Source organism: Diceros bicornis, chromosome 18 (genome assembly GCF_020826845.1).
Source record: "Diceros bicornis minor isolate mBicDic1 chromosome 18, mDicBic1.mat.cur, whole genome shotgun sequence".
NCBI classification, from domain to species: Eukaryota; Metazoa; Chordata; class Mammalia; order Perissodactyla; family Rhinocerotidae; genus Diceros; species Diceros bicornis.
Window position 1 is genome coordinate 2,632,288 of NC_080757.1, and position 14,969 is coordinate 2,647,256.

General features: G+C 35.1%; 1 protein-coding gene across 13 annotated transcripts in view; it reads left to right on the forward strand.

The window, feature by feature from the left end:
* The window catches only part of NCOR1 (nuclear receptor corepressor 1), a 156,360-nt gene that overhangs the window by 62,710 nt on the left and 78,681 nt on the right, over positions 1 to 14,969 (forward strand). For all 13 annotated transcript variants that reach the window (XM_058559592.1, XM_058559591.1, XM_058559602.1 and 10 more), the window contains 6 exons: positions 484 to 550; positions 3,279 to 3,451; positions 4,353 to 4,443; positions 6,198 to 6,376; positions 6,887 to 6,941; positions 7,601 to 7,702. In XM_058559592.1, coding sequence (XP_058415575.1) covers positions 484 to 550; positions 3,279 to 3,451; positions 4,353 to 4,443; positions 6,198 to 6,376; positions 6,887 to 6,941; positions 7,601 to 7,702 — 667 coding nt within the window. The remainder of the gene's footprint in view (positions 1 to 483; positions 551 to 3,278; positions 3,452 to 4,352; positions 4,444 to 6,197; positions 6,377 to 6,886; positions 6,942 to 7,600; positions 7,703 to 14,969) is intronic.

The window sequence follows — 14,969 nt, forward strand, 5'->3', positions numbered from 1 at the left end:
CTGTGACTGAAGAAAATCTTCTGTTTAAAGCAGAAGTCACCTCTTTCTATGCTGGTATACATTCTCATAGAAGGGAGGTCAGTACCATACCTGAGGTAGAGAGGTAACTTGAAAAGCTTTTCCTTCTCTTCTACCTCCTCTCCTCCAAGAGTGTACAAAGATGTTTATGTTACCACAGTTCTTAAGAAGACTCAATAACTGTGTAATTATAACTTGAAAATAATATTTGTCTTATAATTGGATGTAATAATTAAAATTAACTATTTGTATAAGGTTTTGCTATGGAGCGGGAGGAATTTTAGACAGTTCTAATTATTGTAAAAGTCTTATTTTGCAGGGTGAAAAAATTAAGATTAACTTTGATTACATCATATATTCTTAAGGGATCTTTGCTTGTTTTTCAGTGTCTCTGAAAAAAAAAGTGAATGCATTATTAAATTGTGCTTTTTCTTAATGTCATACAACCATATTTTTCTCTTCTAGAAACCAGGTGATGAGGAAAAAACTCATTTTATTTTTTAAAAGAAGAAATCATGCAAGAAAACAAAGGGTGAGGTCCTATCCTTGTTAACTGAAATTTGTACAACTTTCCCATTCATGCTTATTTAGGCATTCACTGTCCCATTATTAATCAGAGTGGTTCTTGATTATATTTGAGAAAAGGTACTGATTTAGAAAGTAACTATAGATGTGACTTAAATATAAATCTAATTCTAGCAACATTTTTATATCATAATTCATGTTTAATATCATTATCAAATTAATTTCTTTGGTCATCCATATATAACATTTTCATCTAGCCAAAATAAAAAAAAATGGTGAGTAGTTATAAAAAATATGAAAGAGAAATAAGATGATCTACATTTAGTCTCTTAACCCTTAAACAAATGTGGGTAAGTTATGGTTATGTTGATTAGACATTACTGTTCTTTCAAATTCAGATAGTTTTTCATATTTATTATATGACTTGCAGTCCTAAATTTGTGTGGTTATACTCTTCATGGAAATTAAGCTACAGAAAATATAATGCCAGTATTCTTATTTTTGTAATATGTTCATACTAATTTTAGACAAACAATCCGATTCATTTAAATTCAGTTGTCTAATAAATAAATGATGTTCTTTAATTCACATCGGAAATGAGCTTTGTATTATATTTAATGACCTGGCAGTTTAATGAATTGTAAAGCGCGAGAGAGTCAGCAGCTTTTATTTGATGTATAACTTCTGGTATTCTAATTTGCCAGTCGAGTCCTTTGCATGCTATCTTAAATTACTTGTCTTGAATTTTTTATTTTTGCCAAGAACATACAAGTATTAAAAAAAATTAGCTAAAGTTTTTTTTTTCTATCCAGTAATTTTGTTGTAATTGTGGTAATTGCTAAATTTGCTATCTGGTGATAAAAACATAGAGGCACCGACTTTGTTTCGTACTTCACAGAGTATTTAGTTATAAAGTTTATATGTTCACTGATTTGTTTAATAAATATTTATTGGCTCTTTACTCTGTCCCATGTTTATTCTACAAAGGTGAGCATGATAGCCATGTGATATTAGCCCTTCTGGAGCCTAAGGTTAACTGGAGGCAGACAGGTCAGCAGGCAGTTATAGTATTGTGATCATACTGTGGTAAAGGACATACACATGACCGTGAGAGCGCACAAGAGGGACAGCTAATGCAGATATGAATCATGAAGGGAAAGTTTCACAGGAAAACTAGTACCCTGGAAGCTTAGACAAGCCGAGGGAGCAGCTTAAGTGAAGGTCTGGGAGGTAGAGGGAGGTAGCAGGTTCAGAGATGGCTGGGGCTTAGACTGAGCTGGGAGTGTGGTGAGAAATGAGGCTGCTGAAAGAAGCCAGGGCCAGATTGTCCGCAGTCCTGGAGGTCACCTAGGAGACTTTGGATTAGATCCTGAGGGCATCTTTCAGTGTTTGAACTGAGGTAGTGAAATGTTCAGGTTTGTATTTTAAGACTTTGCATTTGACTACACCATTAAGAATGCGTGGGAGACGTTTAGGAGGCTATTACTGTAATCTAGATGAGGGATGATGTTGACCTGGACTGAGGATGTAGCAGTAGAGGTGGAGAAAAAGTGAAAGATACAAAAGACACATAGGAGTTGAAAAGAATGATTGAAAAGTGGGCGTGGGGAGGTGGTAGGGAGTGTGAGGAACATAATATTGTCTTCTCTAATGCCACTTTAACAGTTTCTCACGAGTCCTTCCATGCCTTTTTCTATCCATGTGTTTTCCGACACGTATACAATTCTATGCCGATAATGGAGGGTTCTTCTTTCTTTCCTTCTCTATTTAAAAAATGAGATCCTACATTACTCATTTCTCTAAAAGCATTAATTCTTGGTTTCGTGTAGTTCACTGGATTTTTTTATCATAAAGTACAACCAATTTCTGCCTTTTCCAGACTGTCAAAAATGTTTATTATATAGCATTATTATTATTTTTTGTGTGTGTGAGGGAGATCAGCCCTGAGCAAACATCCATGCTAATCCTCCTCTTGTTGCTGAGGAAGACCGGCTCTGAGCTAACATCTATTGCCAGTTCTCCTCCTTTTTTTCTTCCCCAAAGCCCCAGTAGATAGTTGTATGTCATAGTTGCACATCCTTCTAGTTGCTCTATGTGGGACGCGGCCTCAGCATGGCCGGAGAAGCAGTGTGTTGTTGTGCGCCCGGAATCTGAACCCGGGCCGCCAGTAGTGGAGCATACGCACTTAACTGCTAAGCCACTGGGCCGCCCCTATATAGCATTATTTATAATGGCAAAAAACTGAAAGTAACCAAAACCCCCAACAATAGAGAAATGGTTAAAGTGTGAGTGTTTTCTCTGACAGATTGGAAGGATAACAACAAAATGTTAATATGGTTGCCTTTGGGTGATTGGGATTTGGAAATATTTACATGTTTCTATTTTTAATTTTCCATTTTTTGGACAATGAAGATATATATTGTTATCAGAAAAATAATAAAAGTAGCTGGTCAGTTACTAGTAGTAGCTCATCAGTTAGTTTCTTAATTTGTATAACCTTAACATTAACTAAAAAATCCAGCCAAAATGTGCTCTATATGTTGATCTTTCATAGGAAACAGAACTCCCTTTCTCTTTCCTCTTTCGGATCAAGGACAGCTTTTCATTCACAATTGAGTCATAGGCCAAATGTACTTCTGATTTAGGCTTAAGAAGTAGCATTTACTTTAAAGTATTAGGTTAGTCAGAATCAAAGAGTTTAGTTTAATTATTAATTTACTACGGGTGTTTAATAGGAGCAAAAAATCTGCCAACGTTATGATCAGCTCATGGAGGCATGGGAGAAAAAAGTGGACAGAATAGAAAATAATCCTCGGAGGAAAGCTAAAGAAAGCAAAACAAGGGAGTACTATGAAAAGCAGTTTCCGGAAATTCGGAAACAAAGAGAACAGCAAGAAAGATTTCAACGGTAAGTAGTTTGATGACTGTGCTGTGTTCCTTTGAATCACATTTTTGATCTTTCACAATATTTATTGTTACTTGAATCTGATCATTAAGAAAGCTCATAAACAACTTTTATTTTGAATATAAAACTTCATTATCAACTAGCAAAGATTATGTCTTGGTGAATTTAATATTAATTTTTTATATTTAAAAATGCTGTTGAATCTAAATTTAAGTGAATATTTTGAAATTAATTCTTCCGTTCTTGAAAATACCCATTCCTGTGGAAATGACAGTTAATAAGAATAGACTTGAATATCTCTTAGTCCTTCATTACCTACCAACATAATCAAACAGTATTAAATTGATTGCTAATTAAATTCTTTGATATTGGCAGATAGTTTCTGATTTGTTTTTACTTGTAGAGAACAAGGATTTTGCAAAGGTAAAATCTTTAGTTTTCTTCTCCACTCTCTCATGTAAGTCATGTAAGCCACTTTAATCGTGATTAAGTTTTTGTAAGGAATGATGGTTGTGTTTTTTTCCCTCCTTTAAAAAATGTTTGATGTATTTTTCTAAGTCTGCTGTTCTGTTCTCTGAAAGTCAGACAAAAGACTGCTATTTGAAATGGAAATGGCACCAGTAACTGCTTTTCCGGAAGTTTCCCATAAATAGTTCTACTATTTGAACTTGGACTTGTAACCTTTAAATCTTAATCTCAGCATTTAAATTGTTATTAATTTTATAGATGACTCAAACATATTAACTTAAAAAGTTATGCAATAGCATTTTAGTTTTCTTCTCTGACTTCTAGTTGGTTAAAAAAGTCCCATTCAGAAAAGTAATCTGTATAAAAGTAATTTAATTGACCTGTCTTCTTTATAAAAGGCCTTTAAATATATTTCTAATTTCTCCCTCATATTTAGAGTTGGGCAGAGGGGAGCTGGTCTTTCAGCCACCATTGCTAGGAGTGAGCATGAGATTTCTGAAATTATTGATGGGCTCTCTGAGCAGGAGGTAAGAAATTTACCTGATTTAATTCAAGTTAATTCATTAATTATTCAGGCATTTTAGGCTCATACCCCAGGAACTAAGGGTTTATTTGTATATAAATGAGGGAAAATTTATCGAGTTTGGACAGTTCCAAAGACTGAGGCCAACCATTCAGAGTTTTAAACAAGGCAGTCAGTTGATCATTTGGCATTTTACAGAGAGAGTTTTGGCAGCAGGGAGGCCTAGAAAGAGTCGAGGAGGCTGTTATATTGAAAAAAAGGACCTGATTCAGGGCAACAGTGGTAGGAATATATAGGAGGGAATAGGGGATAGGAGAGATTAGGTAGGATGGACAGGACATGATGGGTGGATTAAGTGTGGGGGTGAGAAAGAAGAGAAATGGAGTAGTGACTCCCTGGTTTCTAGGTTATAGGACTGAGCTGGTGGTGCTGTTGCCTAAAATAGCAAAGGAGCATGTATTTGGCAGATGTTTGTATATTCGGTTGTGGACCTGAAGTGCTGGTGGGATCTCCAGAGGGTGCTCTCTGGCCAAGTGAGCCTGGGAGAGAGATATGATATGATGTTAGTAAATCAATGTTGAGTAGAAAAAATTTCAGCCCCTAACACTGAGTCTTCTTAGCTGTATTCAAAATATCTCTTAAAGTCTGTCCAAAAGCCATGTACTATCTATTGGGTTTTGCTAGTTTTGGTTTTAACATGGCTTTTTTAAAACCTTATCTCTAAATTCTGAAGGTCTTGCTTATTTGAATGTAGTGGTCCCTTTAAGTGATGATCAAAGACGACTATTACCTTGCTATCGATTTCAAAATTTGTAGCCATAATCCCTGCAATGATGACTAAATCTGTGTTAAATTTCTTTGGTTGCTTTTTGACTGATTCCATTAGGAAATATCTGTAAGCATCCAAAACTAGTATTAACTGAGATGATTTCAAGCTAATATGTCTACCCTAAACTGTACTTTGGTACTGCAACTGATTGAGAGAACCTCATAAAATTAGAGACTTTGTAAGGACTTGACTTTAAGGCAATATCCACTTCTATGAAGAATAGTTTTAGGAGAAAACCTAGCCTTGTATTGGGGTTAATACCTGTAATTCTGGTAGAAGCTTTTTCATGGAAGTTCGTGCTTATAAACTTAGTAAATTAAACTTTGGGGAAAATAAATTGTTAGACGTAACAAAGTTTTAGTTGAAATTCTAAGGATAATAATCTTAAATATTCAATGGAAAGATTAAGTAAGATTAGCAAGATGTATTTAATACTTAAGTGAGTTTAGTTAATTTAAAATCAATGGCCTTAAGGTTTTGGTGCCTGTTGCTTGTTTTTCTATTCATTGTGCTCTAAAATGATATTAAAATTTTTTCTCTAAAATGATAAGACTTCTTAAAATGAGACTATGTTATTATAGTTAAATGCTTCATAAGGCCATTACTTTAATAAACTTGACATTACTTTGTGTCCTTTAGGCCTAAAATTCCGTTATCTGAAGTATCAGCTTCATTTAACTAAAGAACTCTTCTCAAATTGTAGTGTAGTGGATTATAAAAAAATAATATGTATACTCTCTGCCTCTGTAATTCATTCAATGAATATTTATTAGATATGGGTAATTACTATATGTTAGATGTTATGGTATATACTAGTATTATCAGTAAACTACATATGTGTTTTTTTAGTGTATATTAAGACAGTTGGTCTGTGATCTTTAAATTTTATTCTATATAAATTGCATTTTTTTTTTTTTTTTTTTTTTCAGAATAATGAGAAACAAATGCGACAGCTCTCTGTGATCCCACCTATGATGTTTGATGCAGAACAAAGACGGGTCAAGTTTATTAACATGAATGGGCTTATGGAGGACCCTATGAAGGTTTATAAAGAGAGGCAGTTTATGAATGTTTGGACTGACCATGAGAAGGAGATCTTTAAGGACAAGTAATTTAAATTTTAATTTATTCTCTAATAGAAGCTTACATGAGTTAGTAAAAGTATTTGGCATTTACTTGTAAACTGAACTGTTTCCCCTAAAACTTGGCCCCTTTTTAGCATTTGAATGGATACTGTGGAAAGTAGAGAATATAGATTTGATATGATCTTCCCATAAGTTTATAGGTGGGACTATAGGTAGTAGATAAGAACTGAGGTTATGGAGTCGTGGTACCCAAACTTGGGTGGTGTCTGAATCACCTAAGTGTGCTTTTTAAAAGTACAGATTTCTGAGCTCTACCATAGACCAGTCCAGGCAGTTCTTGGTAGATGGTGCCCAGGAATCTGTGCCCTTGAAAAGACTCCAGTTTTTCTGCAGTTGTTCCTCAGGTTGGCAGTTAGGAATCACTGGGAATTATTCTGTACATAATATTTCTATTCCCAAGGTTTTTTTCCCTTCTTTTTAAGTTGTTAAAATGTTTGTGTGTATGTGTGTGTGTTATTTTTTTTTTTACTTAGGTTTATCCAGCATCCAAAAAACTTTGGACTAATTGCATCTTACTTGGAGAGGAAGGTAAGAAGTGGTTTGCATTGAGAATGTTTATAGGTTTGTGATGGTTGCTACTTTGAAATTTTTGTGCTCTAATGCATGGAAGTAGTTAAATAGAACTGATGTTTGCAAAGGGCTTGATATAGAAAAGATTCTCATGTGACTAGTATAGTGATATTTACAATTATGTGATTACAAATCCTAAGCACAGAATACAGACTAATTTTCAGGGTTAATGAAAAACGACCTGACACTATAGTTCACTAAAAACACATAGATTACAATACATTTTGAACCTTATTAAATTTCTAATTAAAGTATCAGAGTCCTGATTTTCCCTGAATGTTTTTCACAGTGGATTGGATGGAGTGTTTTTGAGCAAAATATTTTACATATATGCAGTAAGAAAGGGAATTTAGTTATTGGTTAATAAAGTGTTTGAATGTTTCTGATAATTCCTGGTATCTTTTGCATAATTTGGATTAAGACAACTGTAATTGTTCATTAAAATAGTAGGTATAATGTATATATTTTTAGAGCCTACATATGCCTTAAGATACTAGCCATGTTTATTTCCCTTCAGTTTATACTTTTAAGAATAACAGATTTTCCTTGAAAGTGTTACTTGATTTCTTAAAAATTTTATTTCATTGGATCCTCAAAAATAATTTTTTTACTTATAGAGTGTTCCTGATTGTGTTTTATATTACTATTTAACCAAGAAAAATGAGAATTATAAAGCCCTAGTAAGAAGGAATTATGGAAAACGCAGAGGAAGAAACCAGGTGTGTTTCATTACTGTATGGAAGAAGTTTCAGGATTGGTGGAAATATGAAAATGAAAAATGTAATAACATTATTGTACTTAATAATGTGTACTTTGGGGATAGATGTTTCTATTTAATTAATTAGGATATTGTGAACGTGTTATGATTATATTAAAGTTAATATATGTTTAATGTGTTAATCTATTTTAAATGTATTTTAAGTTTCTAGTATATTACAATTAATGAGAAAAGTTTTATACTTTCATGTTATCTAAATCATGTATGTCAGTGTTAACAAAAATAATGTAATTAAATAAGAGACTCTTTAACGCCTTATTGAATATACCATCTTTAATAGTCCTTTTGTCTGAGAAGGGTAGAGAAAGGGAGAGAAATATACCATGGTCATTAGAGTAGGGGATTATTTACTGAAATACCTCGGACTTGATTTTATTTCAGATTAACTTCATTTCTAGAGTTTAGGTAGTTTAAGTCTTAAAAAGCACTTGACCTAAAAAGATAGTTTTAATGCATGCAGTGTATGTTTTCACAGTTGCAATTCGGTACTTTAAAAACTGTTTCCCCCAAAATAACTCATCAGCAGCTGTCACGGCTCATGTATGCTTTACCAGTGAGGCTGCTGGGATAATGTGATCGCCTGTTGCTCTTCACACCCAGATACAACTCACAATATGGAATTGCCAGCATGAACTCGGACAGCTGCTGTCTGTTTATTTGCATTCCTCAGCCTCTTCTGGTTTCCCTGTAACAGCCATCCTTTCTTCCATTGGTCACTCTGGTCACCAGATACAGGTTATTTGACACAGTTCGCTCATTATTTGTAACTATAACCTTTTTTGTTTTCTGGGTCATTGTTTCCTAGAAATTACTACCACCTCACAAGATGTGATTACGTATTCTTCAGAAACAGTATTTCTTGGTTAAAAAAAAAGTATAGGGAATGTTTCATGAGTCAGCGGTGTAAAATACTGCTGGAGGTTGAGTAAGCTGAGGTGACCTTGACTTACATTTTCAGTGGATTGGTGAGGGGGCCAGAAATAACATTATAGTGAGTTGAAGAGGGTATTATAGAAGGTGAGGAAATGGCAGTAGTATAAGTGTACGCTTGTTTGTGAGATTTGCTTATAAAGGGGAACAGAGAAATGGGCGGTAGGGCTGATGAGGATCAGAAGGGAGGAAAAGAGCATGCTTGTACAATGATGGGACTAATACTATAGAGACAAAGAGGTGGATGATTGTAGAGCTCCATAAAGATTTACTAACTGAAAGGGAACAAATTGAATGTCGGTGGTGAGGTAGGAAACACTGTTCCACTAAGGGAGCCAGAGCTTTCCCCTGCTTCCCACAGAGAAAGTGGAATCAAGGTCCTCTAGCTAGAGATGCTAGAGCCCATCTACGTTTTAAACAAGTTTCAGCTACAAATTTTAACAATAGCTTTATTCCTAGTTACAAACTAGAATGTATAACTTTAATTTATTTTTATTTTTAGAAATTGTGTATGTTACTGTTTAAGTTTTTCAGTCTCAGCTAATGTAAGGGGATAATTTGATGTTTATTTTACCTTACCTTTGCTGGATTAGCAGTCTTGTTGCTTGTGACGATAGGGGAGAAAGCTGTAGCAGGAAGTTTTGTGTGACAGGGAGTGTCTGTGTTACTCTGAAACATTTGTTTTCTGTCCTAAAGTTATCTAGGACACTATTTTACTCATCTCTGTGGCACACTTGTCCTTGTTAAGTTCCAGCCACTTTGCTGTTTTCTTCTGCACGTTCTTGTTCCATGTGGTTGCACACTTAGCACGTTCCAGAATGCATTTGCAGAACTGAGATTTTCCGTATGTACCCTCACTGTGACCTGAACCTTAGGATGCTTGCTTCCAGGTAGGCTCAGCTTTGGTTTGGTTAGCCTTTCCAAGAGTCTAGTCCTGCCCACCTGAGCTTTTAAGTTATTACCTTGAAGATATTTCCTCTTGTTTTCTATTTCTCTGATTGTTTCACTGGGAACTTGGGAGAGGAGGGAGTTAAATGATGGATTTATACCACCATCTCAGACCAAAAGAATCATCTCTCTGTTTCTTAATTGCTTTTATACTTCATTCCTATTGTGTCAAAATAGATGGACAGTTTTTCAGAAATTAGGTGGTGTTAGTTTAAGGGTTCTTTTTTTAAAAATTATTTTATTAAGGTCATGTTGGTTTATAACATTGCGTCATTTCAGGTGTACATTATTATGTATCAGTTCCTATATAGACTGCATCATGCTTACCACCAATAGTCTAGTTTTTATCCGTCACCGTGCATATGTGCCCCTTTACCCCTTTTGCCCACCGCCCACCTCTTTCCCTGCCAGTAACCAGTAATCTGTTCTCTTTATCCATGTGTTTATCTTCCACATATGAGTGAAATCATACGGTGTTTGTCTTTCTCTGTCTGGCTTATTTCGCTTAACATAATGCCCTCAAGGTCCCTCCATGTTGTTGCAAATGGGACAATTTTGTCTTTTTTTATGGCTGAGTAGTATTCCATTGTATATATATATATATATATACCACATCTTCTTTATCCGTTCATCAGTTGGTGGGCACGTGGGTTGCTTCCACATCTTGGCTATTGTGAATAATGCTGCAGTGAACATAGGGGTGCATAAATCTCTTTGTATTGTTGATTTCGTGTTCTTTGGATAAATACTCAGTAGTGGAATATCTGGATCATATGGTATTTCTATTTTTAATTTTTTGAGAAATCTCCATACTGTTTTCCATAGTGGTTGCACCAGTTTGCATTCCCAAAAGCAGTGTTGAAACATTTGTTATTTTTTATCTTGTTAATTATAGCCATTCTCATGAGTGTAGGGTGATATCTCATTGTAATTTTGATTTACATTCCCCTAATAATTAGTGATGTTTAACATCTTTTTATGTGCCTGTTGGTCTGTTTCCAACAGACATTTGGAAAAATGTCTGTTCATATCCTCTGCCCATGTTTTTTTTTTTTTGCTGAGGAAGCTTTGCCCTGAGCTAACATCTGTGCCAATCTAACTCTGTTTTGTATGTGGGTCGCCACCACAGCATAGCTGCCGACGAGTAGTGTATGTCCATACCCGGGAACCGAACCCAGGCTACCGAAGCAGAGTGCGCCGAACTTAACCACCAGGCCATGGGGCCAACCCATCCTCTGCCCATTTTTGGATTGGGTTATTTGTTTCAGTGTCGTTGAGTTTATGAGTTCTTTATATATTTTGGACATTAACCCCTTGTTGGATATGCGATTTGCAAATATTTTCTCCCAGTTGGTGGGTTGTCTTTTCGTTTTGTTCGTGGTTTCCTTTGCCATCCAGAAGCTTTTTAGTCTTATGTAATCACATTTGTTTATTTTTTCTTTTGTTTCCCTCGCCTGAGTAGACATGGTATTCGAAAAGAGCTGCTAAGACCCATGTCAGAGTGCACTGCCTATATTTTCTTCTGGGAGTTTTATGGTCTCAGGTCTTACATTCAAGTCTTTAATCCATTTTGAGTTAATTTTTGTGTATGGTATAAGATAATGGTCTACTTTCATTCTTTTGCCTGTGGCTGTCCAGTTTTCCCAGCATCATTTATTGAAGAGACTTTCCTTTCTCCATTGTATGTTCTTGGTTCCTTTGTCGAAAATTAGCTGTCTATAGGTGTGTGGTTTTATTTCTGGGCTTTCACTTCTGTTCTGTTGATCTGTGTGTCTGTTTTTGTGCCAGTACCATGCTGTTTTGATTACTATAGCTTTGTAGTATATTTTGAAGTCAGGGATTGTGATGTCACCAGCTTTGTTCTTTTTTCTCAAGAGTGCTTTGGCTATTCGGGGTCTTTTGTTGTTCCATACAAATTTTAGGATTCTTTGTTCTATTTTCATGAAAAATGTCATTGGGATTGGGATTGGGATTGCATTGAATCTGTAGATTGCTTTAGGTAATATGGACATTTTAACTATATTTATTCTTCCAATCCATGTGCATGGAATATCTTTCCCTTTCTTTATGTCTTCTTTGATTTCTTTCAATAATGTTTTATAGTTTTCAGTGTATACGTCTTTCACCTCCTTGGTTAAATTTATTCCTAGATATTTTATTCTTTTTGTTGCGATTGTAAATGGGATTGTATTCTTGACTTCTCTTTCTGCTAGTTTGTTATTAGTGTATAGAAATGCAACTGATTTTTGTGGTTTGATTTTATACCCTGCAACTTTGCTGTAGTTGTTGTTTCTTAGAGTTTTCTGATGGATTCTTTAGGGTTTTCTATATATAGCATCATGTCATCCACAAACAGCAAGAGTTTTACTCCTTCTTTTCCAATTTGGATACCTTTTATTTCTTTTTCTTGCCTAATTGCTCTAGCCAAACCCTCCAGTACTATGTTGAATAGGAGTGGCGAGAGTGGGCATCCTTGTCTTGTTCCTGTTCTCAGAGGGATGGGTTTCAGTTTTTCACCATTAAGTATCATGTTGGCTGTGGGTTTGTCATATATGACCTTTATTATGTTGAGGTACTTTCCTTCTATACCCATTTTATTGAGAGGGCACTCTTATATAGAACTGGATGACATTAGAGTTATACCAAATGAAAGGAGAAGCCATTGGACTTTTGAGCAGAAGAGTAATATCAGATTTTAGTTGTGACAGGATCATTCTGGCTGCTCTGTTGAGACTAGGTTGTAAGGAAGGCAAAGGAAAAAAGCAGGCAGACCAGTTAAGAGGTTATTTTAATAATCCCAGTGGCCTGGACTAGGCTGTTGTTGGGGGGTGGGAGGGAGGACTAATCAGTTTTTGGATATATTTTTGAGGATAAACTCAACAGGTTTTGCTGATGGATTGATTCAGGGGATGCGGGAAGGACAGTTATCAAAGATAACCCATGTTTCGGCTTGTGGAGTTGCCATTTACTGTGATAGGCATGACTGTGAAGTAGGAGCAAATTTGGGTGGCAAATTGGGATATGCTAAATTTCAAATACCTATTAGACGTCCAAGTGGAGATGTAAAGTAGGCAGTTAGATATATGTCTGGAGTTGAGGAAAAAGATTTGGGTTGGAAGTATAGAATTTGCTATATAGAAAAAAGTTCAGAAAGACTTTTTTTTTAAAAAGAATCTAGTTACAAGTTAAGAATTTTTAAATGTGTGTCTTGATTTTACCCTGCTGGATATAGAAATCCAACTAATTTGAAAATCACTTTATTGCTCTATTATCTAATCAGATTTGAATCAGTAGGAATTACCTCAGGTAATCCCAGAGCAATTAGGCAAATTTATTTCAAGACACTGTTGAGTTCTGCTGAAGTTTATGCTTGACCCTCTCGGTTTTTATTTGATTGCTTCTCCCATCCCCCACTCCCAACCTCTTACCCATAGGAAGTAATTTTTATTCAGCAGATGAATATATATATAGTATGCTATTGACTGAGAGATTGCAAATTTGTGAGGTTTGAGTTTAACCTGCTGTTGCCATAGGGAACCTTGCGTATTATTTACTCTGAAAATGATTTTTAAACTTAGAATCATAGAGAAATGAGACACATAATCATATTTTTGTTAGAATTGTGGTCAGAGGTTTTTGTTAGCAAAAGTTTTAACTTTTCTCAAAATTCTGTTAGATACTGCTCAAACCATTTTTACAGTTCAACTTATTAGCGTTCCATGATGAGAGTGAGTGTGGTTCTTTATAAATTTTATTGGAAGCAATGAATACATATCAAAGATTGGAAGCCAAAAGCCACTCTTCAGTGTTACTTTTTGGGATCTAGAATTATAAATAACATGCCAAGTAGTAATTTGATTCTATGTGTAACATTTTTGTTAGAAGTAAAAATTTGCTTTTACTTTGCAGCATAATCTCCTTTCTAATTAATCTGTCACTATGCAGATAGAATTACTGTGGTACCTGCTAGTGACCTATAATAAAGCAAGTCATTGTTTAGAAACCACATTCTTCATTTCCAAATTCTTGATTACTTTTCACAAGAATTTATACTCCTCCTTCATGCTGGCATCTTCCCCTTTAAATGTGCCAGTATGTTCTTATTCCCCAAAGGTAGTCAGAAAGCATATGCTCATGTTAAGTAATTTTTGAAGTTGGAAAAGTTTCTGACTAAACTGTTAGCTAGATACTAGTTAGAAAGAATGTTTTAGGTTAAAAAATTGAGTATAATAGAAAGAACTTCAGACCACAGAATGCTCTCTGCCTCTTCGTATCTATGTAACCCTAGATGTGTCCCTTCACTTGGTGAGCCTTGGTTTCCACATCTGTGAGAGTGGGAGCAGTAATATTTATCTTGCAGAGTTAACATGAGAACTAGTTATGTGTGTGAAATGCTGGAGTGTAGAGTCAAGCACATAGTGAGTGCTCAATAAATGGTAGCAGCTGTTACCTTGATTGCCTTCATGATGGTGATTTTTGGTGATTGACAGCTTTCACTCTTCAGGAAAGTAGTCTCAAATTCATTTGGTTTAAAGGCATTAGTTATTAATTTATTTTGATAAGATAGGCATAAGGTATTTTCTATTTACTGCCTGAAGTACTTTTTAAAAAAAGCACTCAGTGGCTGAAGTAGTGCTTCATTCTTTCTGCCTCTTGTACATTTTTAGTTAACTATAGCTGCTTGTCCTTAAATTTAGTTGTTTTATTTCTTGGCAACTTCATTGTCTGCTGGGTAAGAATTCGTTTATTTGTCGGTTTTCTAAAGACTTGAGCATTTTAACAAATATAAATAAAATATATATATATGAATGTGAGATATTCAGTCACATATAGTAATAATAAATCTCAGCATAAACTATTATTTGATCTTGCTGTAGTGGACCCTGCTGAAATTGACCCTGTTCTTCATTTGTCATGAAATACATATAACTTTCACTTTTTTCTTTTGATTCTTTATTTTGTTTTATAATGTGCCGTCGCATTCATAATGAATACCTTGTTGTTTGACAGAAATGTTTCATGTTATGAGAACCTCTCTAACAGAATGAAAATTTTTTCATTGACTATCAAGTGTTGGGCTTAAGCAGGGAGAAACCTGAACAAGAAGCTGTTGGGAATGCCTTTGTCTATTAGAGGACCTTTTAAAGAGTTTCTTTTTGAAACTATGGACTTCTGCTCCAGCTAGCCCACTAAAAGGGTTGAGGGATGTAACGTGTAACCTCCATCCTAGACAGTGGGGATTGGCACTTCTCTTTACAGATTGCCTGAAACAAAAGAAATTCCAACCTCTCCTTGTTAAAATTAGAGGTTATTCCTTACTCTCCTTGGTG